Consider the following 27,626-nt stretch of genomic DNA (forward strand, 5'->3'; position numbering starts at 1 on the left):
GCTGAGATATTACTGGCAAATTACGTTTTTCACCACCTAATGTGAGAGCAGCATAATCTGGAGACAGAGATCCTGAGTCCAGCGATGTGTCACTTACTGCACAGTTCACTGTAGTTTTTATGAAATTACTGTTTTATCAGCAGGCAATTATCACTAGAGGAATAGTAAACCTGCTCCTATGTAGTCCTCCATATTTATCAGCCCTATATTATCGTACCCCCACCACTGATTGGCAGCTTTCTGCTTACGCATAAACAAAAAGCTGCCAATCCGTAGTTAGGGCGGGTTATACAGAGCTCAGCATGAAGAACTGCTAAATCAGCAGCTGAAAAAACTGTGATTTTATCAAAACTGCAGCAAGCAGCCCAGTATTTGTTGATAGTTCTGCCAATGTGTTGTTTTATAGGTTTGAACAAAATTTGTCAAACTTTAGGGAGAGATTCGTCCTCTCCAAAGGGTGAATTGGCTTTTTGTTGCTATCCAGATATAAGAGCCCCTGTGTAGGTATTAGAAGGCTATACACGTAGCTGTATTAAGGCTTCATTTTGTGCTGAGCAGTAATAGGGCTGCTGTATAGGGGCTTATTGTAGCCTTTTGATGGGACGGTTTATTTGGAGCTTACCAGGATCTGCGTCTAAGAAGTCACCTGCAGTTTTGTTTCACCAGTCATTGTTCAAAAACGGAAGTGGAAAAATGCTCAGAGAACTGAAAATGTAAACTGCAAAGAGGGGAAAACCCTCCAAGAACACTGCTGGTGGTCAGAACTTCCGAATAATGCTCAGGAAACGACTGAAAGCATGACACACAAGACATTTCATGAATAAAAAAACCTTTTCAACCTTTTTCATAGCCTGTACAATACAACATATATCTAAGCATGGAGGGAAAAGGCATATTACACCAGCTCCACTGTCTAATTAGCTTTACATAAAATATGACATGACAGGGTATGGAGGTATAGCAGCAGTGGCTTCTTCAGGGGATCCTATATAATAACCTTTTATATAGTCTGTACTATATGAAATTACACAGGGGTCTATAGGCATGGATGTATAGCAGTAGTGGCGTATTCAGGGGGGTTCTATATATAGAGATTTACATAGTCTATACAATATGAAATGTCAAGGGAGCTAGGTATGGAGGTATGGCAGCGGTGGCTTCTTCAGGGGGTCCTACAGTTAGGTCCAGAAATATTTGGACAGTGACACAATTTTCGCGAGTTGGGCTCTGCATGCCACCACATTGGATTTGAAATGAAACCTCTACAACAGAATTCAAGTGCAAATTGTAACGTTTAATTTGAAGGTTTGAAGAAAAATATCTGATAGAAATTGTAGGAATTGTACACATTTCTTTACAAACACTCCACATTTTAGGAGGTCAAAAGTAATTGGACAAATAAACCAAACCCAAACAAAATATTTTTATTTTCAATATTTTGTTGCGAATCCTTTGGAGGCAATCACTGCCTTAAGTCTGGAACCCATGGACATCACCAAACGCTGGGTTTCCTCCTTCTTAATGCTTTTCCAGGCCTTTACAGCCGCAGCCTTCAGGTCTTGCTTGTTTGTGGGTCTTTCCGTCTTAAGTCTGGATTTGAGCAAGTGAAATGCATGCTCAATTGGGTTAAGATCTGGTGATTGACTTGGCCATTGCAGAATGTTCCACTTTTTTGCACTCATGAACTCCTGGGTAGCTTTGGCTGTATGCTTGGGGTCATTGTCCATCTGTACTATGAAGCGCCGTCCGATCAACTTTGCGGCATTTGGCTGAATCTGGGCTGAAAGTATATCCCGGTACACTTCAGAATTCATCCGGCTACTCTTGTCTGCTGTTATGTCATCAATAAACACAAGTGACCCAGTGCCATTGAAAGCCATGCATGCCCATGCCATCACGTTGCCTCCACCATGTTTTACAGAGGATGTGGTGTGCCTTGGATCATGTGCCGTTCCCTTTCTTCTCCAAACTTTTTTCTTCCCATCATTCTGGTACAGGTTGATCTTGGTCTCATCTGTCCATAGAATACTTTTCCAGAACTGAGCTGGCTTCATGAGGTGTTTTTCAGCAAATTTAACTCTGGCCTGTCTATTTTTGGAATTGATGAATGGTTTGCATCTAGATGTGAACCCTTTGTATTTACTTTCATGGAGTCTTCTCTTTACTGTTGACTTAGAGACAGATACACCTACTTCACTGAGAGTGTTCTGGACTTCAGTTGATGTTGTGAACGGGTTCTTCTTCACCAAAGAAAGTATGCGGCGATCATCCACCACTGTTGTCATCCGTGGACGCCCAGGCCTTTTTGAGTTCCCAAGCTCACCAGTCAATTCCTCTTTTCTCAGAATGTACCCGACTGTTGATTTTGCTACTCCAAGCATGTCTGCTATCTCTCTGATGGATTTTTTATTTTTTTTCAGCCTCAGGATGTTCTGCTTCACCTCAATTGAGAGTTCCTTAGACCGCTTGTTGTCTGGTCACAGCAACAGCTTCCAAATGCAAAACCACACACCTGTAATCAACCCCAGACCTTTTAACTACTTCATTGATTACTGGTTAACGAGAGAGACGCCTTCAGAGTTAATTGCAGCCCTTAGAGTCCCTTGTCCAATTACTTTTGGTCCCTTGAAAAAGAGGAGACTATACATTACAGAGCTATGATTCCTAAACCCTTTCTCCGATTTGGATGTGAAAACTCTCATATTGCAGCTGGGAGTGTGCACTTTCAGCCCATATTATATATATAATTGTATTTCTGAACATGTTTTTGTAAACAGCTAAAATAACAAAACTTGTGTCACTGTCCAAATATTTCTGGCCCTGACTGTATATAGTGAACTTTATAGTCTGTACAATATGAAATGTTACAGGGGATCTCTAGGCATGGAGGTATAGCAGCAGTGGATTCTTCAGAGGGTCCTGTATAATGAGCTTTACATAATGTGTACAACATGTAATGACACAGGTGTCTATAGCATGAATTTATAGCAACAGTGCCTTCCTCAGAGGGTCTTATATGATGTTAATATTCTGCAATAATGCATCTGTAGACAAGCAGCACATTACACCATCTGCAGTGGCTTCGTCCGAGGTTGCTCAGGGTCCTATATAATGATTTTTATAGTTGCACCATATGACATGGCACAGGGGGTCTCTACTTGGCATTATAGCATTGTTGGCACCCTCAGGTAACAGGTCATATACAATGAGTTTTATATAGCCTGTGTGCATTAGTAGCTTGCAGTGAACAGTCAAGACTTTTTAGCAAGCTTCCCCCATGTGGTGAGGACGTAGCTGCACTGACCAAGCCAAACATCGACAGTCCCATTCCCCTGGGCTTTGTTAGCACGCAGTCCGGCATGCCTGGAGAGAAGTAAGGGACCTGTGGGTGAATACAGTAATGCAACAGCACCTAATGGTAGAAAGATGCCCTTGACTCCATCGGTATGTAAATAACTCACAAATTATAGGCTGTAATCCTACCCTGGGCCTATAATCCCAATGGGGATAAATGATTATCAAATCTAGTGAATATTTGCAGCTTTACTGATTGTAAAATCGCCCCTCAGATTGGATGCCAAGTGTGAGCAGCGACTGGTGTTCAGCTTGTTATACGTAGTGTAGCCCTCCAGGGGGCGTGTGTGCTCAGCCTAACCCAGGTCATGACAGCCAGAATAAAATAAGGCAGTGACACTAATCTGTCAGCTCTGGGCTGTGCATTGTCTGAATATCAACCTGTATCCCTGGGTTGTGACTTTTCTCGTTTATTTTGTCATTTTATTCTAAAGGAACACTTCTTTCAGTTTCAGGCGCCCTGCGATCTCTCCGCTTCCGGCACATCTCTCCTGCCTCCAAAGAGGTGTCTAGGCGGAGATGACAGCCACAGCTGCCCAAAAGTGCCTGAAAAATGATAAGGTGGATGAAGCGCAGGCTTTGGCCAGAAGCTGTGCTGGACGACCGGATTTCAAGCCCTGTGACGGACTATCCATCTGTGCTACCCACAGCCATGGCAAGTGCTTCAGACTCCATTGGTGCTGTCACTTGGGCTGGTGCCACTGTAAGTCCTCATTACTTTACTTTATTCTACTTTTTAGGACCTGAAGTGTTTGTCTAAAACTCAAAGGGTGACTGGTGTGTTATTTTTTTGTTTTTGTTTTTTAGTTTGTGTAAAACAAACAAAAAAAAATGTGTATCCCACTTCTATACATAAATGGATAAAATAATATACCGTATTTTCGGATTATAAGACGCACTTTTCCTTCCAAAAATTTAGGAGGAAAATGAGGGGTACGTCTTAATGTGAATGTTGCTTACCAGGAGGTGGATAATGGGCGCTGTGCGGGCATCTGGCTGGCTGTGCAGGCGTCTGGCTGTGCAGGTGGCTGTGTGGATCAATGGAGTCTGGCGGGTGTCCCAGACGCTCTGGCTTAAAATAATATCGCCCAGAGTCGGTGCGTGCACAGATGGAGATCTTTGCTCAAGAACTCAATATGCACATGCGCCATTTCTTTGAAGCCCACACTGCCGACAGAGCATCTAGACATTCGCCACACCACTCTGCTCCAGACAGCCTGAACAGACTCCCACCGCTGCCAGCACAGACTCCCACCGCTGCCAGCACAGACTCCCACCGCTGCCAGCACAGACTCCCACCGCTGCCAGCACAGACTCCCACCGCTGCCAGCACAGACTCCCACCGCTGCCAGCACAGACTCCCACCGCTGCCAGCACAGACTCCCACCGCTGCCAGCACAGACTCCCACCGCTGCCAGCACAGACTCCCACCGCTGCCAGCACAGACTCCCACCGCTGCCAGCACAGACTCCCACCGCTGCATCGCCCTACTCCAGCACCACCCCTGCCTCCTGTGCCCCCCCCACCCTCTACATGGTAAGACACTATCAAAGTATAAGACTGACTCCCCCCCACCCCCTTTTTTTTACCTTTTTCATTTTTAAATTTGGGGTGCATCTTATAATCCAATGCGTCTTATAAAACGAAAAAAAAGGAACATTTTTGGGGTCACATAAAGTAATCAAGGAGCCAGTCCGGATCATGTTAGTGGCTTGGTCTTTCCTAGACATCAAATTAATAAAAATATCCATCATTCGTGAATTATAAAGCATGCTGCTTGTCACAATGCAAAGGTTTTCACAATGCTCATACTTTACAAAATTTACTACACAATATTTGAGACATATAAGCCTAACTCTTAAGGCCGCTTTACACACTGCGATATTGGTACCGATATCGCCAGCGTGCGTACCCGCCCCCATCGGTTGTGCGACACGGGCAAATCGCTGCCCGTGTCGCACAACATCGCCCGGACCCGTCACACGGACTTACCTTCCCTGCGTCGTCGCTGTGACCGGTGAACCGCCGCCTTTCTAAGGGGGCGGTTTGTTCAGCGTCAGAGCGACGTCACAGCAGCGTCACTGAACCGCCGCCCAATAGAACCGGAGGGGTGGAGATGAGCGGGACGTAACATCCCACCCACCTCTTTCCTTCCGCATAGCGGCCGGGACGCAGGTAAGGTGAGGTTCCTCGTTCCTGCGGTGTCACACGGAGCGATGTGTGCTGCCGCAGGAACGAGGAACAACTTCGTTACTGCTGCAGTAACGATATTTGAGAATGGACCCCCATGTCACCGATGAGCGATTTTGCACGTTTTTGCGACGATGCAAAATCGCTCAAAGGTGTCACACGCAACGGCATCGCTAAAGCGACTGGATATGCGTCACAAATTCCGTGACCCCCAACGAGATCACTTGAGCGATGTCGTAGCGTGTAAAGCCTGCTTTAGTAATGTCTGCAAAATGCCGATATGGTTTTGTGGCCGGATTTCTATTCTTTCTGCAATCATGGTTGTAACACAAGGTATCTAATATTTTCATAAGCTTGTATCAAATATGTGTAGTTGTTCACAGCTAATAGAATTCTTTATTAGTCTCATTATTGGTGTATATAAATACTTAAGTCCTCAAAAATAACAAAAGTATTCTACTAGTGATAAGAACATGTAAACATTCTGTAATCTGGGATTAGCAGGTACTGTACAAGATAATCCAAGATTATCTCATTATTGAAAAAGAAATATACTATTACAGAATAAATATTATCCCCCTATACACATTACACTGTCACCCAAACCCACCGAAATCTACAGATTTGGTCGGCTCTCTAATTTTTGTGGGCCCCAAATAATTGATTGATGGGGTGCTCTGAAGTCACAGTAATTTTCCTCCTAAATCCCTACCTATATATTGCCATAATCTAAACTATTTTATGATATACTTGGTTTTAAAATACCCTATCGTTCCATAATATACCCTACAATATACCCTATCATTCTATTTCCTTTGCCTACATCCTCTCAGATGACACTTTGTTTGAAAATCACCGTGCATGCTGAGATTCTGAAATGAAGCACCATTAGGGGGCAGAGGTAGTGGTCACTGCTGCAACCACTACCCCTTCCCCGTAAGGACGCATAATCAGTGACGCTGGTTTTCAGGGCCTGGACTAGTTCCTGTGTGCTTTACAATGTGCACAATGACAGCGCGCTCTGTGTTGCCGCTTCATATCAGCTGTAACGAGCAGGCAACAGAGTGGTGTCACAATACCCGATGTGCAGAGAACAGTGATGTCACTTGTTAGGGTTACTGGTTCATCACTGCTGATATAAGCCAACAGTAGAGATTGCACTGTCATTGTGCACATTACACATCTCGCAGGTACTAGCTCAGTCCCTGACATGAGCATCACTGATGACGCTTTGTTTCAGGGAGTGGGCAGAGGATGTGGCAGGGACTGCAGCCTCTGCTCCTGATGACCCTTCATTTTAGTGTCCCAGCATACACCAAACAGTCATCAAAAGTAAGTACTGAACAAATAGAATAGCAGTTAGTGTAGTTAAGAAACTATATGGGATATTTTTCATGCAAGTATATCAGAAAATCATTTAGCTTCTGACAGAAAATGGATAGGGATCTTGGAGGAAAATTACTTTAGCCTTCAGACCACCCTTTTAAGGATTGGGCAGGCTTTGGACTCTTGATCTTGTTGTTCTCCTGGAGATAAGCCGTCACCAGAGATGTCTGGCAGCAGCTCCATCATAAAAATACACAGGAGCCCAAACAAGCGCTCCTGAGAATGGGAGAGCCGGCTGTCAGCTAAATGATAGTCCGAAGCATAGCTCAGCCATCTAATGTGTATTCTCAGCCTTTCTAAGGCCATTGTCCCTTGGGCACATGGCCTAAGGCTATGTGCGCACGTTGCGTAATTACATGCAGTTACGCTGCGCTTTGTAGCGCAGCGTAACCATGTGTCCTGCGTCCCCTGCATAATCTATGAAGATTATGCAGGGGCCGTGCGCACGTGGCGTCTTAGAGCGCAGCGCTTCGGCTACTGCCCAAAGCGTGCGTTCTAAGAAGTGACATGTCACTTCTTCCATGCCCTTTGTTGGCAGCCCCTGCTCTGTCTATGGCAGGAGCTGCAGGCAGAGCGCATGGAATCGGCTTTTTTTTTTTTCTCTACGGACATTTTCTGCAGCGATTTGAAGCGCACGTGTGCTCTTCAGATCGCTGCAGAAATTTCTGCAGTGACTGTACGCAACGTGCGCACATAGGCTAAGGGTCGGCTTTCTCCACTGTGTGGTTTTATGCTAAAGAAGCAAGTTTTGGGGATTTTCCCACCACAAACTGTCGCTGTGCTGCCCTTTGGACTACAAGGTGGAAGAATTATAGCAATTTACTATCTCTAATTTGTGAATAAAGTTCTATCAGGGCTAAGCAGGATAAGGGACCTGCAGGTCCTGCACCAGGCACTTTACTTGTGCTGCCATACAGTGGGCTAGTGCAATATAATTATGGATAATGGAAATATATTCTGGTTGTCACAGTTTTATCTAGAACACCAGAGCAGGGAGACATTGTATGTATCTTGAGGGTATTATTTAATATGGATGGTAAGATAAAGATTTCTATCATAATTTGCACTTTAGAGCTGTGTTTGTGTCGTCATTATTCTTAGCTGATTACATATACACACCGGTATAGCAATATAATATAGGCGCGGTCAGTTGACAAATATTTGATACTTAATAAAGTGCAGAATATTACATGGTCTGAAGGCCTTTTACAAAAAGATTTTCCATGATGCATCCTATCCTCAGGGCAGGTTAGTTACAGTCACTGATGAACTAGTGAAGAATATTGATGATGGATGAGGATGGTCCAGAAAGAATACACAGCAAGAACTTTGATGCTGTTTAATGTGTTTAATGTTAGTAACACTTAATCATTGTGTAGTGCAAATCTATTTACCTTTTATTATACTTTGTGTTTCAGTTTTTTTTATTTCTGCTTGCTGTCAGTCACTAAAAACAAATTTTGCATCCTTAGGCTGAATAATCGGACGTTGTCAGAGTTGGGGGCTTGATATATTTTAGGGAATTATTTTGGTCTCCGGACTGATGCGTCGTGCTGATACAGATATACAATAGCGGACGAAAGGGAGATCCGTGCAGTTTTTCAGCTGCTGCAATGTAAAAGCTGATCTATGGGGTTATGTATCTGGTAAAATATTAAGTCATGAGGGGGAAATCTAACATTGCTTACACCACCATTAAACGGATCAAAAAAGCTCTATTGCGCCTGGAGACTGAAACATCCGTCCGACAGAGACTATAGTTTCTATTCCCATACCCAAGACTCATATAGTCGCATAGACTACATATTATTACAGCACAATGCTCTCCCTTGGATCCAGCACACTGGGATGGATAGCATATTGTGGTCAGACCATGCACCGGTCTATTGTACGATTGAGATTCCCTCCAGGCGCCAGAGGGTCGTGGCGGCTGAACGAGTCGTTGCTGCTGGATGAGCTCTGTGTTGCGGATGTTCAGTCCTCTATCACAAGGTTTGTAGAGGACCACTCAGTAGATGACACAGCCCCCACTTATAAGTGGGAAGCATTGCAATGTGTCATACGAGGTATTTTTATTAAACATGGGTCCCGAATCAAAAAGGAACGGGCCCAAGATATGGTAAAAGCTCTCCGCAGGGTTTCTGAACGGGAGCTCATCCACAAGAGAGCCTTATCAGCCGCAAATTTACAGGCTCTTCTACAGGCCAGGATAGAGGTTAAAAAACTATTGGATTCCTCATATAAGCGCCTATTACAGGTAGGAAAGGGGAGATTTTATGAGTTTGGGGACCAGCCAGGCAGGCTGTTGGCTAATGCGCTGGGAGAAAGGAGAGCCCACACCCTTATACCTTGCATCAAGAACTCGCGCTACAAATTGCTCTATGCCACCCCTGACATATCTAATACTTTTCATGATTTCTATTCCAAGTTATATAATTTACCTGTCGAGCCCCCTGAGCCGAGTGACGGATGCCCCCCAATGCCCTCACCTTTTCGGTGTCTTAGTAGCTCCATCATCGAGGATCTGGAAAGGCCATTCTTATTGAATGATTTGTTGACGGTGATCCGCGACACACCGGGTAACAAGAGTCTTGGACCCGACGGATTCCCTGCCAAATTTTACAAGGCCTTTGCGGAGCATGTAGCTCCTTTAATGCTTCTTTCCTTCAATTCAATTTCGGACTCTGTCCCTTTCCCGCCTCATTCCACCACTGCCCATATTTCCCTGATCCGTATAGCGGGAAAAGACCCCACGGCATGTAGCAGTTTCAGACCGATATCACTCCTCAATGTTGATTTAAAAATCTACGCCAAGCTTTTGGCAAATAGATTGAGCCCTCTGCTTCCTGACCTGATTCATTTAGATCAGGTCGGGTTTGTCTCGGGTAGGGAGGCGAGGGACAATACCATAAAGACCCTAGACCTAATCCAACACGCACACACTAAAAAACTTCCTCTGATGTTGCTACCTTTGGATGCCGAGAAGGCTTTCGACAGAGTCTCATGGCAATCACTCTCACAGACACTGGAGCATATAGGCCTAGGACCCGTTTTCTCATCCAAGATTATGGCCTTATATCATTCCCCAACTGCATATCTTAAGATCAATGGCACTCTGTCGAAACCCTTCTCCATCTGGAACGGGACCCGGCAGGGTTGTCCCTTGTCACCTTTACTCTATGTTCTAGTAATGGAGCATCTGTTATCGGCTATCAGGAATAACCCGGACATACAGGGTATTAAGATCGCCAACCGGGAGCATAAATGTGCCGCGTTTGCCGATGATCTCCTTATTTATCTTTGTAACCCTCTCACATCCCTCCCGTCTCTACTACTGGAGCTAAACTGCTTCAGAAAATGGTCCAACTTCAAAATCAATTTTGATAAATCGGAGGCCCTAAATGTCTCTCTGCCCCTAACAGTGGTAAATGCTCTTAAACCAAATTTTCCCTTCCGATGGCCACCCCACGGCAGTATTGGATAATTTGGGCTTAAACATCCCTGCTGACCCGACCAGGCTCTTTCAATTAAATTATCAAACTTTTCTGTCAAGGCTCAAGGGAGATTTGGCCTCATGGCAAAAAGGTACTTTGTCGTGGTTTGGCAGGATCAGCGCTCTCAGGATGACGGCCTTGCCACGACTGTTGTACTTAATACAGACGGTTTTGGTCTACATCCCGGCAGCATACTGGGCCAAGACACAACGCTTATTCAATCAATTTGTTTGGTCCAAGAAGCGGGCTCGCTTGAGATGCAGTGTCTTAACTAGGACCAAGAACGCAGGAGGAGCGGGTTTGCCTGATTGTAGGCGATACTACATGGCAGCCGCTTACGCCAGGGTCCTGGACCTTCTGCACTGCTCGGGGTCTAAGCTCTGGGTTGGCCTTTCGCAAGATTTGTGCCCTTTATCAATTCCGACCCTGCCGTGGACCTGGCCTCTCCTCACCAAACATAAAATTGAGATGTCCTACAGCACCAAACAAACATTGAAAACGATACACTCAGTGTCATCACGCAAGCTTATGATCCAGCTTAGAGGACCCCTTATGCCACTGACTGACAATCCAGAGTTCCTGCCGGGAGCATCGTCCAATAATTTTCTGGGCAGCACGAAACTAAACCCCCTGAGATTAAACCAGGTGGCCCCGGGGGGTTCCCTCCTTCCGCTCCGGGAGATTGTACAGAATCGCAACTTCAAACTGCGGTTCCATTTTGAATATGCCCAACTCAAACACTTCATAACCTCCCAAGACACTGTCATGGCCCACTGTCCGCCCCAAACACCTTTAGAAAACCTTTGTAGTGGGTCTTCTGATATGCGCCATGCAATATCAAGGGTGTACAAGTTTATGACAAGCGCGGCGGAGACGTCCCCCCCCCCTCGCTTCTGTGCGGCTTGGGAAGCAGAGCTCAGACGTTCCCAAGGAGTCAATGGGAGCGCTGTTTCCATCTGACCCACAGGTCAGTGGTAGCCACCAGGATGCAAGAAACCAGCTATAAAATACTTTCTAGGTGGTACAGGGTCCCGACATGTCTTCATGCGTGGTGTCCCGAAGTCCCTGATACGTGCTGGCGCTGTGGAGCGCAGGGAGGCACCATGTCACATATCTGGTGGTACTGCCCTAGCTTGTCGGTCTTTTGGAACAAAGTACTAGCCAGGGCTGTGGAGTCGGTAAGCCAAACCTTCGACTCCGACTCCGACTCCGACTCCTCAAATTCTCTTGCACCGACTCCGACTCCGACTCCGGCTCAGACTCCGGCTCCGACTCCGACTCCTACATATATTGCTTATAGTTAGGTGAAAAATTTATTGTAGTACATGAATATGTGTATGTGAACATCAGACATTTAATAATTTTTATGATACAATAATCAAGATATTTGGATAGAACATAAAATATATTTATTGGAATACAACTTTAGAACACAAAAAACTGTAATAAATTGTAAATATGTAATACACTATGTAATATACAGTAGATTACATATATATCTTGTGTGTGTGTATATACACTGTATATATATATATATTATATATTACATATTTACAATTTATTAGTTTTTTTGTGTTCTAAAGTTGTATTCCAATAAATATTTTATGTTCTATCCAAATATCTTGATTATTGTATCATAAAAACAATTAAATGTCTGATGTTCACATTGTACTACAATACATTTTTCACTTAAATATAAGCATTATACTAAATGTTGTTATTTAGTAAAATATTCAGCACATTCTGCATTGCACTCCTGTCCCCAATTTATTATATATTTTAGGAGTCGGAGTCGGTGCATTTTATACCGACTCCGACTCCGACTCCACCAAAATGAGCTCCGACTCCGACTCCACGACTCCGACTCCACAGCCCTGGTACTAGCAGCCATCCAAGTGGTCACCGGGACTGTAGTCCCAAGCCGCCCAGAAGCAGTCTTACTATATATCTTTGACATATCCGAAAAGGTCTATAAAAAATCCATTTTAGGTCACCTTCTCCAGGCTGCCAAGACAGTGATTCCACGTCATTGGAAGGACCCTATCCCACCGACACTGGATGAGTGGGTAATGGAGGTGAATGTGATTCACCCAATGGAAATGGTGATGGCCCAGTCACGTGGGCAGACAGTGGAGACTGCCACCAAATGGTTTCAGTGGGAATCATTCCTCTCGGGTAAAAAATTTCTGGAATTAATCTAACTCCCGGAAGACAGGTACCCTGGCCCCATTATTCCTCAGATAATATACCACCCTTTTGATAAGTCTTGCACAAAAGCTGCACCATACCTGCAAATCAGGGGTTGCGCCAACAGCATAGTACTGTTTTTGTAATTCCCACTCACAACTGTGGGAGTTACATAGACGGCATAGCGCAGCTGCGCTCAGCTGTTTTCGTAACCCAACCTGTAGGACACAGAAGCATCATCTGATCTTGGACATTAAAGGAAATAAGTCACCAGGTTTTCACCACCTAATCTGAGATCAGAATGATGTAGAGACAGAGACCTTGAATTTAGTGATATCACTTACTGAGCTGTTTGTGTAGATTTAATAAAATCACTGTTTTATCAGCAGGAGATTATCACTAGAGGACTAGTAAACCTCCTGCCATATTCATGAGCTCTATATAACCCTGCCCCCATCACTGATTGGCAGCTTTCAGTATACAGGCAGAAAGCTGCCAATCAGTGGTGTGGGCGGGGTTATCCAGGCATCAGCATTCACAGAACTGACAGATCTGCAGCAGATAAAACAGGGATTATATTAAAACTGCAGCAAGGAGCCTAGTAAGTGATAAATCTTTGGAATCTCTGCTTCTACATAATGCTGCTCTGAAATGGGGAAGCAAAAACAGATTCCCTTTAATGGCCAGTGTCACAAGACAGAAATGACACCACGTCTCTTTATATCTGTTCTATATGACAAATAACTTATATCCTATTTGTTCCTTGTGTATGTGTATCATATTGTTGTGCTCCGGTTATTTGCCCAGTACTATATATCACTCAAATGCTTGTATAAAGTTGCTTATTATGGGTTATTCAGATAGATCTTTACCAAGTGACTGTAGAACGTGTGTATGTATGCACACGTGTGTGTGTGTGTGTGTGTGTGTGTGTGTGTATGTGTATGTGTATGTGTATGGAAACCAAAATATATGAAATCCGCAGTAATACAGAATTGCAGCGGAGGCTGTGATATTCTGTAGCGATCAGGACTCCCACGCTACATATGGCTTATCGCTCAGTGGTGAGTGACAGGCGTGCCATATGTGCCCAGTTTTCAGAGCAGCGAGGAAACACTGGGCGCATTACCAGAATCAATGCTGTCGTTTCGTGCAGATACACTGTATTTTAGAGCTCTCTTCTAGCAGAGAAGGGTTACCCCAGGACAGGCAGATTCTGCGATTGGGAACATTATTCCACACACCCATGACAGCTTAGATCCCCGCAGTTAATAGGCTTTACAGATCAGGGCAGTTTTAGGTTTAATGGGACTGAAAAAAAATGTAAAATGTTCTATATTCCTGGTATTTATTTTCCATTTCTTCTGGACAGTGCTGTGTGTAATTTCCCATTGTGATCTCGCCCTGCCTGCCATATTAGCCAGCATCGGCTTTCAAGTGTTTATTTCTGTACACCCAAAGAGAATCTGTGATGCTGGAAGGGTTTTACGAGTGGGTTAACATAAATGGGTGGGCGCCAGGAAATTCCAGAGATGACAGAAAATCTTTAGCTGAAACAAATGGATTCTATTAGTCTCTCCCAGGATCCATCCATTTGCAGCTCCTTATGCTGCTTGTTAGAAGATCGTGTTTTCCTAATGAACTTACTGGAAGAAGATGCTGAGTGTGTGTAATTTAGCCTCGCCGTGTTTTAGAAATGACATTGTCCAGCAGAGCCGTGTACAAATAATGGAGTCGCCTTCCAATTGTCACTTTTTAAAAGCAAATTTACCAAAAAGAGGCATTAAAAGCATCTCTATCATGTGCAGGGCTGTGTGCTCCGGAGACTACAACTGAGCGCAGGATCCGTCACACGATGGACACCTAAAGCACCTATCGGACCCTATTTACTTATAGGATCTGTTGGTTCCCACCACAGTGTCCTCTTGCTGAAAAAATACTGCTTCACATTCTACCAATGTGATATTTGCCTTAAAGGAAAGGTATTGTCCCAAAAAAAAAAAAAAAGAACTGAAAAAATGTAAAGTATTAATGTTTAATGTTTTGTTTAAATAATATTTGTTTTTAATTGAGAAAAATATAAAAAAAAATAAAATGTTTGATATTTTCCACTCTTAAATACTAGGGTGAGCAGCTGCTGAAATCCGACTGTAGAACTACTGTAGAACTAGCTCACATTACAGCTGCAGTAAAAGTGGGCAGAATCTGCTCTCCTGTGTGTAATGTCACAGCTCTCCCTCCCAATCTGGGTGTTTGTCCACTTATTCAGATAACCCCTTCATTAATACTATATTCCCCAGTGTAAAATCAATATAACCAAAACTCCGCACCGCCACTATTCAAATATTGTCAGCACCGGGCTCACGTGACATAACAATCAGCGGCGGCTAATAGGCTTCAGTTTCACATTTCTCTAGGACTTCTATAGGAAGTGGAAGAACTGTAGCCCATCAGCAGACACTGATTGGCTGCAGCGTTCACGTGGCAAAAACAATGCATGGAAAGCCCGGGATATCTAGCGCTGACATTTCTGGGATGGCACCAGTGCGGATGCGAGTATGTTATTTTTATTTTACACTGTGATTTGTGGTATTTAAGAAGGGCTTGTTTACTACCCCGAATAATGTACCACCACCTATCTTCTGCAGCCCCCATCCCGATCTAATGTGTTACCGCAGACGTTTTGTGACTAAGTTGGTTTCTGCCCATTCACAGAAAAAGGAACTATAGAAAGAAATGTGACTAGTACAGAGTCTTCATTGTTTCATTTTAGAGATCAGAAGACATGCTCCATATAGAAAGAAATCCCTGCATTAACCAATATGTATCAGACTTATACTTGTCCTTAAAGAGGACCAACACCAGGATTTTAATTTCTAAACTAAAGTCAGTGCTATACTGGCGCTATCATGCTGATTCTCTACATGCCTTTAGTTGTGAGATCGGATGTATACTTTCTGAAATACAGGCAAATAAACTTTGTGGAATACACTGTTATTTGATGAGGTGCAACAGAATATCTAATAGGTGGGTTGGATTTTGTGAGTCATTCCCTCCCCTGTCTGCCTGTCTCTCTTATTACAGGGGGAGGATGGACAGGCAGCAGACAGGGGTGGGAATAAATAGCAAAACACAACCCACCTATTAGATGTTTTGTAGCTGCTATCAATCAAATAACCGTGTATTTCACAAACTTTACTTGCCTATATTTCAGAAAGTATACATCCGATCTCACAACTAAAGGGATGTATAGAATCCGCTTGATAGCGCCAGTATAGCACGTGCTTTAGTTTATATATGAAAATCCTGGTGGTTGTCCTCTTTAATTAAGGTAAAATGCTGCTACAATAAAACAGTGAAGGAAGATTTTCTCTGTATCTGCTGGTCTATCCGCATTTGGTTTTACAGTTCACATATACAAGGAAGCTCTGGCTGTACCATGGATCAAAACTCGGCCTCTGTAATAGGTGAGCTGCATTTCCTTTGACTGTTTCTTCTATATAGGACTTGTAGGCTGCTGGAAGGTTGTGAAGATGAGACTTTTCACATATACAGACATACTACTAACTAATGCAAAAGAATACATGGTTAATGGGTCACTAGTACTGATATGCGAGCTCTACCATGCTCGGGTACTCGTTAGTTAGTGCTCTGAAAGGCGCAACTCATGTACTGAGTATGCTGAAAGTCAATGGGGAACGCAAACAATTTTTTGGAACAATATGAGCTGTGTACACGGTTTACATCTGGCCGCTGGATAACAGCTGATCGGCGTGGTTGTCGGCAGTCGGACAACCACCATTCTGATATTAATGATCTATTCTAAGGATGAGCAATCAATATCGTAGTATAAAACCTCTTTAAGGATGGCGGCACACTGCTGATTGCATTGCCCCTTTCAGCTTTTGTTGACTTTCCTGTTTTAGGCTCTGTGCGCACTGGGAAATGAAATTTCCTTGCGTAAATTCCGCATGCTCTCAAAGATTACCGCACCCGCGGTAAAAAACCGCGGGAAACCGCACCCGAAAACCGCATGCGGTTTGCCGCGGTTTGCTGCGGTTTTACCGCGGTATTATTCGCGGTATTGCCGCGGTTTTGCCGCGTGCGGGTTGGGATGTGCTTTATTGCATTCAATGCAATAAAGCACATTGAAGAAAAAAAAAAAAAAATACATTTAATTCTGATAGTAGATAGACAGAAGAATAGATAGAGGGATAGATAGATAGACAGACAGAGGGATAGATAGAGGACAGATCGCTACATTTCCCACGGTCGGCAGTGAGTTCACATTACCGGCCGTGGGAAATGACCGGTAATTACCTCTGCTGTCTGCTGCTTTCATTCAGCGCTGTGTCTGTGACAGTCGCGGCTGGATGGAAGCAGCGCAGGACGTCGGAGCGGTGGATTACGCCGGAGCTTTGTTTGGGGGGGGTTAATAAAATGGTGAACGAGGCTTGTTGGTTTTATTTAAAATAAAGGATTTTTCGGTGTCTGTGTTTTTTTCACTTTACTTACGGGTTGATCATGTCAGCTGTCACATAGACGCTGCCATGATCAAGCCTGGGGTTAATGGCGGTGGTCCCCCATCACCATTAACCCCTTGTATTACCTTGCCACCACTGCTACACGGTGGCAAGAAGAGCCGAGGACACTCCGGTACTGCCGCATATTGCATTCGATAGTGCCGGGGCAGCTGCGGCTGATATTCTCGGCTGCGGGAGGGGGAGTGAGGCGGGGGACATTACCCCTGCCCCTCTCCCTCCCCAGCCTGAGAATACCGGGCCGCCGCTGTGTGCTTACCTCGGCTGGATGGTAAATATGCAGCGGAGCCCACGTTCTTTTTTTCCTATATTTCCGTTTTCTTTCTATGTGTGTTCTATGTGTCTGTGTCTATGTGTTCTATGTCTTTGATGTGTTTGTGTTTACTCTCTGCACGGCTTCCTCTTCCTGTAATGACATCACTTCCCTGCAAAACCGCAGACAAGCGATGCACATTACCGGAGGTAAACCGCGAAATACCGCAGGGAATAACGCAGGAAAACGCAGTGAACCGCACAGAATTTGCTGCCTGCGTTATTCCCTGCGGGATTTCATGATTAACATTGAGTCAATGGAGTGAAATCCCGCAGCGATGTGCGGAAAAGAAGTGACATGCACTTGTTTTTGCTGCGGGATTCCCGCAGCAAAACATGCAGCTGTCAAATTCCGCCTAGTGCGCACAGGATTTTTTTTCTCCATAGGATTTGCTGGTGATTCACTGCAGAGATGTTATGAACATTTTCTGCAGCGAAACATGCAGCAAATCCGCGAAAAATCCGCGGCAAAATCCGGTAAGTGCGCACATAGCCTTAAAAGTTAACAAGTTCAGACTTTTCCTTAATTTGATTGCAGACAGGTATTTTTTTTAACATCTTAGGGTAAGTTCACACAGTGCGTTTTTCGCGGCGTTTTTGCGCAGTTTTCGGGTGCGTTTTTGCTCAGAAAACTGCATGACTTTGCTTCCCCAGCAAAGTCTATGAGTTTTCATTTTTGCTGTCTGCACACAGCGTTTTTTTTCAGCTGTGTTTTTGTGGTGCCACAAAAACGCAGCATATCAATTATTCCCGCGTTTTTCACTGCGCTTTTCATCCATTGAGTTCAATGGGATGTTGAAAGACGCAATGAGAAACGCAAATAGCTGCGTTTTGGTGCGTTTCTAAGACCAAAAACGCAGCTATAAACGCAGGAGGTGGGTAGTAAAGTGACATGTACAGGAAGAGGATTCCTTCTGTCAGTAAACACAGAAGCCTGAATCCTCCCGGTACCGTCACCTCCGCGTCCACCTCCCGTCCTGTGAATGTATGCTGCCGTGCGGCGCCATGTACAGGCAGGAGGTGGAAGCGGCTGCGAAAACAAAAGTTAACAGTAGGAAAAAAAAAAAAAAAAAGTTATACTCACCTGTCTGCAGACTCCTGGTGCCATGCCCGCTCCCATCTCCTCTCACGGTATCGCCACCCCCGCTCCGGCTGTGTGCAGACGGCCGGGAAACCTCCGATGGATGCAGGACCTGGCGATGGATCACCTGATGCAGTCACCTGACGCATCAGGTGATCGTAAGTATCGCGGTGACGCGGGCGCCCGGCCGGTATCAGCGGATGCGTCAGGAGACTTCATCCCTGATTACCGGCAGCTGCTGCAGCGATCGGACGGGATCAGACTCCCGCCCCATCGTTCCAGGAGCTTCCGGTAATCAGCACATAAGTGAGTATTTTTTTTTTTTTTTGCACCGATGCATCTGCTGATTGTATAAACGGCTTTTATACAATCAGCTGATGTGTGATGGGATTCAGGCACTTGATCCTGACACATCATCTGATCGCTTTGCCTTCCAGCAAACCGATCAGATGATATTGGATCCGGATTGGACGGCGCGGGACCCTGACTCAGGATTACTGCGGAGGGGGGGTTCTTTATTTCAATAAAGATGGAGTCACTAATTGTGTTGTGTTTTATTTCTAATAAAAATATTTTTCTGTGTGTTGTGTTTTTTTTTTTATCTTTACTAGAAATTCATGGTGGCCATGTCTAATATTGGCGTGACACCATGAATTTCGGGCTTAGGGCCAGCTATACAGCTAGCCCCAACCCCATTATTACCCAGCGAGCCACCCGGCATCAGGGCAGCTGGAAGAGTTGGATACAGCGCCAGAAGATGGCGCTTCTATGAAAGCGCCATTTTCTGGGGTGGCTGCGGGACTGCAATTCACAGCGGGGGTGCCCAGAAAGCATGGGCACCCTGCACTGTGGATTCTAATCCCCAGCTGCCTAGTTGTACCCGGCTGGACTCAAAAATTGGGTGAAGCTCACATCATTTTTTTTGTTTGGGGGGGGGGGGGGCAAAGAAATCCTGCATACAGTCCTGGAAGGAGGATGCTGAGCCTTGTAGTTCGACAGCTGCTGTCTGCTCTCCTGCATACACTATTGGATGGAGGATGCTGAGCCTTGTAGGTCTGCTCCCCCTGACTCTCCCTCAAGCATACAGTCCTGGATGGAGCATGCTGAGCCTTGTAGTTCTGCAGCTGCTGTCTGCTCTCCTGCATACACTATTGGATGGAGTATGCTGAGCCTTGTAGTTCTGCAGCTGTCTGCTCTTCTGCATACACTAGTGGAGAATGAAGAACACATTGAAGACGGAAATGACATCAGACCTTTTTTTTTTGTTCACTGATAAAAACGCATAAAGACGCAGTGAGCAAAAATGCAGCAAAACGCAGCAAAAAAACGCACCAAATCGTGGCAAAACGCGTGCGTTTTTTGCCGCGGTTTTTGACGCGGGTGCGTTTTTGTGCAGTTTTTGCCGCAAAAAAAACGCACAAAAACGCAGCGTCAAAAAAACGCAGTGTGTGAACCTAGCCTTACTCTGAAATGCTGCAGCATTTAAGAGCAACCATATGTTGAAAAACCTGTGGGGTTCTTTGGTGGGTTCCTGGCCTCCTTCTCCATGCCTCGCTCTGTTGCCTGTTGTCTTCCTGTGTGTATATAGTGCACCATTTTCGGGAGTATACACGTTCTGGAGGCGAACACTCAAATGTAGTATACTACGTCTTGGTATCTGCCTCCAGAAAGCTTATACTCCTGAAGATGGTGCACGGCAGAGCACATGGTGACATCTGCACCATTATAGTCAATGGCTCTGCTGGCACATACCTCGGAAACCTGTTTTGCGGGGGGTTCGGAATGAAGCTGCAACGGCACCACTGAACGGAGATCGGAATGGAATGTGAAAGGGGCTAAGGCAACAAATGGAAATTGAAGTTCAAAATTGAACCATTCTGTGCATATGAAGTACAGTCCCCTCTATTTATGATAATAGGCTGCTTGTGTGGCACCCCTGAATTGGTCAGGCACCACTGAGTACTGCCCCCATGCTGGGACAGTACTTCCAGGTAATCCTAAGAGCCAGAACGAGGTATATACGCACAGACACATAGCAACCAGGTCTCCCACACCTTTTGAGGGGACCCTTGGGTAGTCTCCAGAGGGGGCTAGCTTTCAAATCAAATCTTTTCAGGAGGTGGAGCGGAGAGGCTGGGAGCTAGAAAGTGCAGAGGTTGTCAGGAAGAGAGGAGAGCCAGTCTGGTAGTGGAGCGTGGCGGTCGCGAGGTGAAACGCGCGCGGCCACTAGTCAGACCCTGCACGGTGTAGTGACAGTTGGCGGGGGAGAACGGTCACCTGGTAATCAGAGTAAAGAGGTGCTCCTGGTGACTAGGCACGTACGGGGACAGGTCCCTAGAGCAGACTCCAGTTTAACTATCTGCTAAACCTGCCGGTGAGGGGAAGTACAAGTACCTCACCAACCACACAGAGTCCGAGCCTCAGCAGCAACGCAGGGACCCATAAGGAGACAGAGCTTGAAGCCATCTCACCTGGTCCACGGTGCCGGCAAATGGGCCAAAAATAGGGGAGAAAAGGCAGTTGTGACTCCCTGGACCCCCATGGTACTTCAAGTCAGGGGGTTATCCGAACACAGAAGTGCTAGGAAGGCGAGCTAACTGGTTACCCTCAGACTGGCCCGAAGGAGGCCCTGGTCCTACCTGGTTCATCACAGCAATGCCCGGGTCAGCTCACAGATAATCAGAAGTGAGTAAAAAACAGTTTTGGACTCAGCCTGTGTTATTCCTGGACCCGCTTCTCTGCTCACCCGAGTCCCTGGGCCCTGACTCACTCACTGTAGGCTACACCACCTGGCTGCAGACCCCATCAGCCCCAGAAGCTCATAAAATCTGCAGCGGCGGTCACTCACATCCCTGACCGCAAACCGTGAGTGGCGTCATATACAAAACTAACAGTACCTGTTGCCATACTGAAGAAGCCCTGGGGCGTTCCTGCAGAGGAACAGCATCCCTGGGGCGACACAAGTAGACAGGGTGACACACTACTGGTGCAACCACATAGGGGCAATAAGGGGGCTACTCCTACCTCTAAAGCAGGTGTAATTGTGCATTATGAGGAGCTATTAGACTAAAAGGGCCCATATAGTGTTCTCACCTCTTCTCTCTGTATGCCCTCTTGGCCCAGTACCCCCCCCCCCCCCCCCCTTGGATTTAGTGGCAGGCACTCATACACTGCTCATTCACTTACTGAATACAGGACTAACAAAGATAGTCAGGTGCCGTACTGGGCAATCTCCTTTAGTCCCATAGACAATATATTCCATGAGGGAATACGGATTATTGTACAAAAAAAAGTCACTTTTTTTTTTTTGTTTTTAGTTCTATCTGCTGCAGCTCATGAAGAAGTTGTCACGAAAAATAGAATACACAAAGACATTAAAAGCTGTTAACATTTTATGAGACTGGAAAATATAAAGGAAAGTTCTTGTTTTTCTGCTGAAAAGCCCATGAATTATATACCAACCTTATAAAATGTTTATGTCAGGGTATTTCAGAACATGCTGTCAAGTGATTGCAATTGTGTTTTATCGAGGGCTATAGAAAGCAAGAGCCTTGAAAAGCAGCTCGCATAGGAAATATGGAAGGCCATGAAATGTGCCGCAGCCTTAACTCCTTTATTTCCGATAAAAATTATGGCTACTATGTAGCACCAGGTAAACCGAAGACAACCTACAACATAGGAAAATAGGCCGTGATTCACTCCTCCTAATAGTGGTGTGCATCATCATCTGCAGCTCACCACAAATTGGACTCCAGTCCCTGAAGTTGACAAGCGGCGGTCACCATACCCCTGTCCCCCCGCTTCAGCTCCACGCATGTTATTGTAGCTAGGCGTACATGATGTGAGAATGCCACAAATTGTACCAAAATGATTCAACTTATAAGTAAAAGCTTTGATGAATCTGACCCACAGTGTACTAATGTCCAAATATTGAATACCTGGCGCCCTGAGCTCTGATACTTCTAAAAGGTTTGTCTTATGACAGGCAACCCGTCCCAAAATGTAGCCAGTGGGCAATCAGGTAACCAATCTGGCACCCCAATCAGCCTATTTTTCCGAGTGAATGCTATAGCCAAGCTGGCCTTTCCCTAGTATTTCTTGCCATAGGGGAAATGTATATGGTGGTCCCTCAGCTGACTAGTAGTAGTACAAGAATTACTTGGATCCTTCAAAGTGGTGGCCTTTCTAATAGAAGGACTCTGTGTTTTGACTTATAGAATGGTTACTACTCTCATTAATGCGGCCCCTAGTGATATATCTATATATGAACTAGAACAGTGTTTTCCAACTCCAGTTTCCATGAGCCTCCGACAGGTCATGCTTTCAGGAGTTCCATATTATTGCACAGGTGCTGGAAGAAGCCCTTTTTACTTACCAGTCTCTGTGCGGCTGTAACTCTGCTTCTGGGTCCACTCACTCTACTTCCGCTCATTATCTTCGTACATATGCACCGCTTTCCTTGTCTACTGGCAGCTCTAGTGTCTCTGAATGGTTGGAGTCAGACAGCGCCTGCAGCCTGTGTGACAGCGTGTTTCACTGAAACCAATCACAGGCACTGTCTGTGTCTAGATTGGAGGTAAAAATAAATTAAAAAAAAAAAAATTGACGTAGCGTCCCTCCATATTATGATACCCAGCACAGATAAAGCATACGGCTACAGGCTGTGTTATCTTACCTGTGCATCAAAATAGAAGGAACCACATGCGGCTTTAAATAAATAATTTTAAAAACTTTGTGCTGTCCCCACCTAATTTTGATACCCGGCTATGATAAAGCCGACAACTAGGGGCTGATATTCTTAGTCTGGGGAGACCCATAGTTATTGGCCCCCCCAGCCTGAAAATAGCAGTGTGCAGCCTCCCAAAATTATTGCATCTATCATATGTGACAATCCCGAAAATTTACCCAGCTTATCCTGAATGCCCTGGTGCAGTGGCAATAAAGAAATAAACACAAACACCGAAAAAATCTTTTATTTGAAATAAAATATTAAACCCCCCCCACCCTTTTTCACCCCTTTATTAACCCCCAAAATACCCAGGTCTGTAATCCACACAAGGTCCCACAAGGATTCCAGCTCTGCTAATCTGAAGTGACAGCGCGCGGGCATAGAACATGACCGCCCGCTGTGAGCTTCAGGCAGAGAATGAGCCAAAGTGATGAGCGGTAACTTCACTCAGGTTATTTGTGGTGTCACTGAATTCTAGCAGAAAAATGCAATTTTTTTTTCTTCACCAAGAGATGCAGATTTGATGCTGAAATTTCTACACCATATTCCTGCATCCAATCTACACCTCCTGGCAAAAAAAACCCCCACATCAAAACACCATGTGGTTAGAAGTTACAGTCATAAGATGGTGCCGCAGGATCAGAGGAGCACCGAAAAAGCATGGAAACACCGGAGGGTGAGTATAAGACTGGGGCAGGGGACTTAGATTTAAAGCACCACTCCAGCGCTCTTCAAGAAAACAAAAATGCTGGTGTGGTGCTTTAATATCCCCATACTCCAAATAAGTTGTAAATCCCAACAACTTCTTCTGCACACGACTACAGCTGCAAGATGTCTACTAACATGTAAGTGGAGGCCGGTGCAACCCCCTTCATTCAACGAGTTACATGCTCATATACAGGATATCAGAGACATGGAATAACTCACAGCTCTGTTAAAGGGAATTTTTCACCAATATTTTGCTACCTAATCTGAGACCAGCATAATGTAGCGACAGAAATCCTGATTCCAGCGGTGTCTCACTTACTGGGATGCTTAGTGTAGTTTTGATAAAATCACAGTTTAATCAGCAGTAGATTATCATTACAGGACTACTTGGCATGGTGCAGGCAGTCCAGCAAATTCATGAGCTCTGCATAACTGCCAGATCTGCAGCAGAGACAACGTTGATTTTATCATTTCAGTAAGTGACACATCGCTGGAATTAGGGTCTCTGTCTCTACATTATGCTGCTCTCAGATGAGAGAGCAAATTCCTGATGTCAGATTTCCTTTAAAGGGAACCTGTCACCAGTTTTTTGGCCTATAAGCTGCAGCCACCACCACCTAATTCTAATGGTGCTATTGACATTAATTTCTCACCAGATGTCGATAACAACTCATCCAATCCATACAGGCAAAGAAATCAAACCATAGATGTCTATAAATTTAGTGACGTGGAATAATGAAAAATGACCCAGGAAAAAGTATTTAATTAAATTACTGAAATTGAGTTAAAAGGGAATATCTGGGAATTAAAGGGAACCTGTCACCAGATTTGGGGCCTATAAGCTGCGGCCACCACCACCAGTGGACTCTTATATACAGAATTCTAACATGATATAAGAGCCCAGACCGCTGTGTAGAACATAAAAAACACTTTATAATACTCACCTAACGGTCACGCTGCGGTGGATTTGGGTCAGATGGGCGTCTCCGTTGTCCGGTGATGGCGCCGCCTCTTTCGCCTATCTTTGTCGTCCTTCTTCTGTCGCCAGGGTGTATGACTTGTCCTACGTCATCTACACTCACCGGCATTGAGTCCTGTGCAGATCAAAGTATTGTAGTGCGCCTGCGCGGGACCGGCGAGTGTGTATGACGTAGGATGCGTCATGCACCCTGGCTTCAGAAGGAAGACTAAGATGGCCGAAAGATGAGGCGCTGGCACCGGACAAAGACGAAGCCCATCTGACCCAAATCCACCATAGCGCGACCGTTAGGAGAGTATTATAAAGTGATTTTTATGTTATACACAGCGGCCTGGGCTCTGATATACAGCATGTTAGAATGTTATATATAAGAACCCACTGGTGGTGGCCGCAGCTTATCGGCCGAAAAACTTGTGACAGGTTCCCTTTAAATAACACATTTGATCATTTTCAAAGGAATTGGAATTTCTGGGATAACATGTATCAGTTGTGTTTGGCCTGTTGTTTCATGCAGCTGATAAATATAGTGTTATTCGTTGGCACCTTTTTTGGCTTCTTTGGTGGCGTTTTCATCCTGCGGCTGGACTTGTATGGTGCAATATCAGGATTACAGACAAGAATGAGATCAGCTCATGCAGAGGCATCCCTCCATATAATGATACACGTGGGACAGGTCCACCAGAACAATGGCCGTTCTATTTAGCTCAGCAAAATACTAATGGGACAAACCTTTAAAAAATAATCTTTGCAGAGACCTGCCATTGACGAGGCTTCATTTACTGCGCAGAGCCCCTTCATCTCGGACTGCGGCTCCATCTTGGAGCTTGTTCACTGTAGAATTAGTAAATTGTGGGCAGTTCGTGCCAGGCGTGATCTGTAATTTGGTGTGCATGCCGGGAATCCGTACATTTGGGTTCAGATTAAACACTGTCGCAGGAGTTTTGTTTGGAAGGTGACAGAGTTACAATACTGGGCAATTATATTCGGCGGCTGTTTGCTCTGCAGGAACTCGTTTACCTAATTAGCATCTTCTGACTTCTGCTCTATACTGGCGGGTTGGATTCTGTGAGTTGGTGTTTAGCCCATTATTGGGCAATTGTACATTGTATGTAATTATTATAATTCCTACAATACAGCCACGATTACAGGCTCTCGCGTGGTAAATTCAGCACATTGTGGGTGAATAATAATGGTGCCGTGAAAGCCGTGTAGATGGTCCAGACAAGTAATGTGCGGACAGCCACCTTTTAAGTGTAACTTTATCTGCTCATTCTTGTGCCAGTCCCACTGCCAAAACTTAAATAATAATGAAATAGGTAACAGAAGTGCCCAGGATAAAAAAAAAAGCTGGATATTTCCCTATACCAACTTATGTGTGGGTACCAGTCATATCTCACACGTGTGTGGGACAGATACTGCATGTGTCTACCCCTGTGCGGTGGACTGTACCAGCGTGTTAGTGCGTGATGTCATTGTTGCATTATTTTTCTGGGAAAAAAAAGCAAGTTATGGCCATAAAACTGCAGACTTTTTTTTTTTTTTTTACACTAAGCCATTTTGATTTCAATAGGGAAAACCTATAGTAGGATTATTATTACCATGTTTTTCCAAAAATAAGACACTGTCTTTATACTTTTTTTATGCTAGGGCTTATTTTTGGGTAGGTCTTATCTTTGGGGAAACACAGAAGTAAGTTTACCCCCCCCCCCCCATCCCCTCCGAAAAATGCTGACACCCCCCCCCCCCCCTTCCCAGGAGAATCATACCAGACCCCAGACATCTCCGTGGTTCCCAGGTCCTCCTGCGATCCTTGGCGGGCGCTCTCGGCTGGTATGCTACACACCATCCTCCCCTTCTTCTGGCCAATACACTCACACACACAATCATAGTTACATAGTTACTTAGGTTGAAAAAAGACCTAGGTCCATCTAGTTCAACCTTCCTCCACCAGTTCTACATTTGGTCACTAAGTCATTTATAACCAACAATGTTGTGTGTAGTGAGGAAATCATCCAGCCCTTTTTTAAAAGCTGTTATAGTATCTGCCATTACTACCTCTTGTGGTCGGTATTCCACAGTCTGACTGCTCTAACTGTAAAGAACCCTTTCCTATTTAGCTGTCGGAATCGCTTTTCTTCCACTCGCAGTGAGTGCCCCCTGGTCCTTAGTATTGTCTTTGGAAGAAATAAGTCATGTGCCAGTCCTTTATATTGACCACACATGTATTTATACATATAAATGAGATCTCCTCTGAGACGTCTTTTTTTCTAAGCTAAACATATCTAACTTTTTCAACCTGTCATCATATGGGAGGCCTTCCATTCCTTGTAGTAGTCTAGTTGCCCGCCTTTGAACTGACTCTAACTTCTGAATGTCCTTTTTAAAATGTGAAGCCCAAAACTGGATCCAATATTCCAGATGTGACCTTACAAGTGATTTATAGCGGGGTAACAATGCGTTGGGATTACAGGATCTAATCTCTCTTTTTATACACACTAGAATCTTGTTTGCTTTAGCAGCTGCTGCTTGACATTGAGTGCTGCTGCTCAGCTTATTTGTAATGAGAATCCCCAAGTCCTTCTCCTGTTCTGTAGTCCCGAGTTTACTTCCATTTAATGTATACGCAGTTATAGGATTACTCCGTCCTAGGTGCATTACTTTACAT

The 27,626-nt window shown here is 44.8% G+C and overlaps 1 protein-coding gene across 1 annotated transcript in view; it reads left to right on the forward strand.

Moving 5' to 3' along the window:
* Window positions 1–27,626, forward strand: part of C7H3orf70 (chromosome 7 C3orf70 homolog) — a 122,316-nt gene that overhangs the window by 4,301 nt on the left and 90,389 nt on the right. The window contains exon 2 of the mRNA XM_075317596.1: window positions 3,804–4,057. Within this exon, the coding sequence (XP_075173711.1) occupies window positions 3,874–4,057 (184 nt within the window). The 5' untranslated portion in view covers window positions 3,804–3,873. The remainder of the gene's footprint in view (window positions 1–3,803; window positions 4,058–27,626) is intronic.

The sequence above is a fragment of the Anomaloglossus baeobatrachus genome, chromosome 7 (genome assembly GCF_048569485.1).
Source record: "Anomaloglossus baeobatrachus isolate aAnoBae1 chromosome 7, aAnoBae1.hap1, whole genome shotgun sequence".
Classification (NCBI taxonomy): domain Eukaryota; kingdom Metazoa; phylum Chordata; class Amphibia; order Anura; family Aromobatidae; genus Anomaloglossus; species Anomaloglossus baeobatrachus.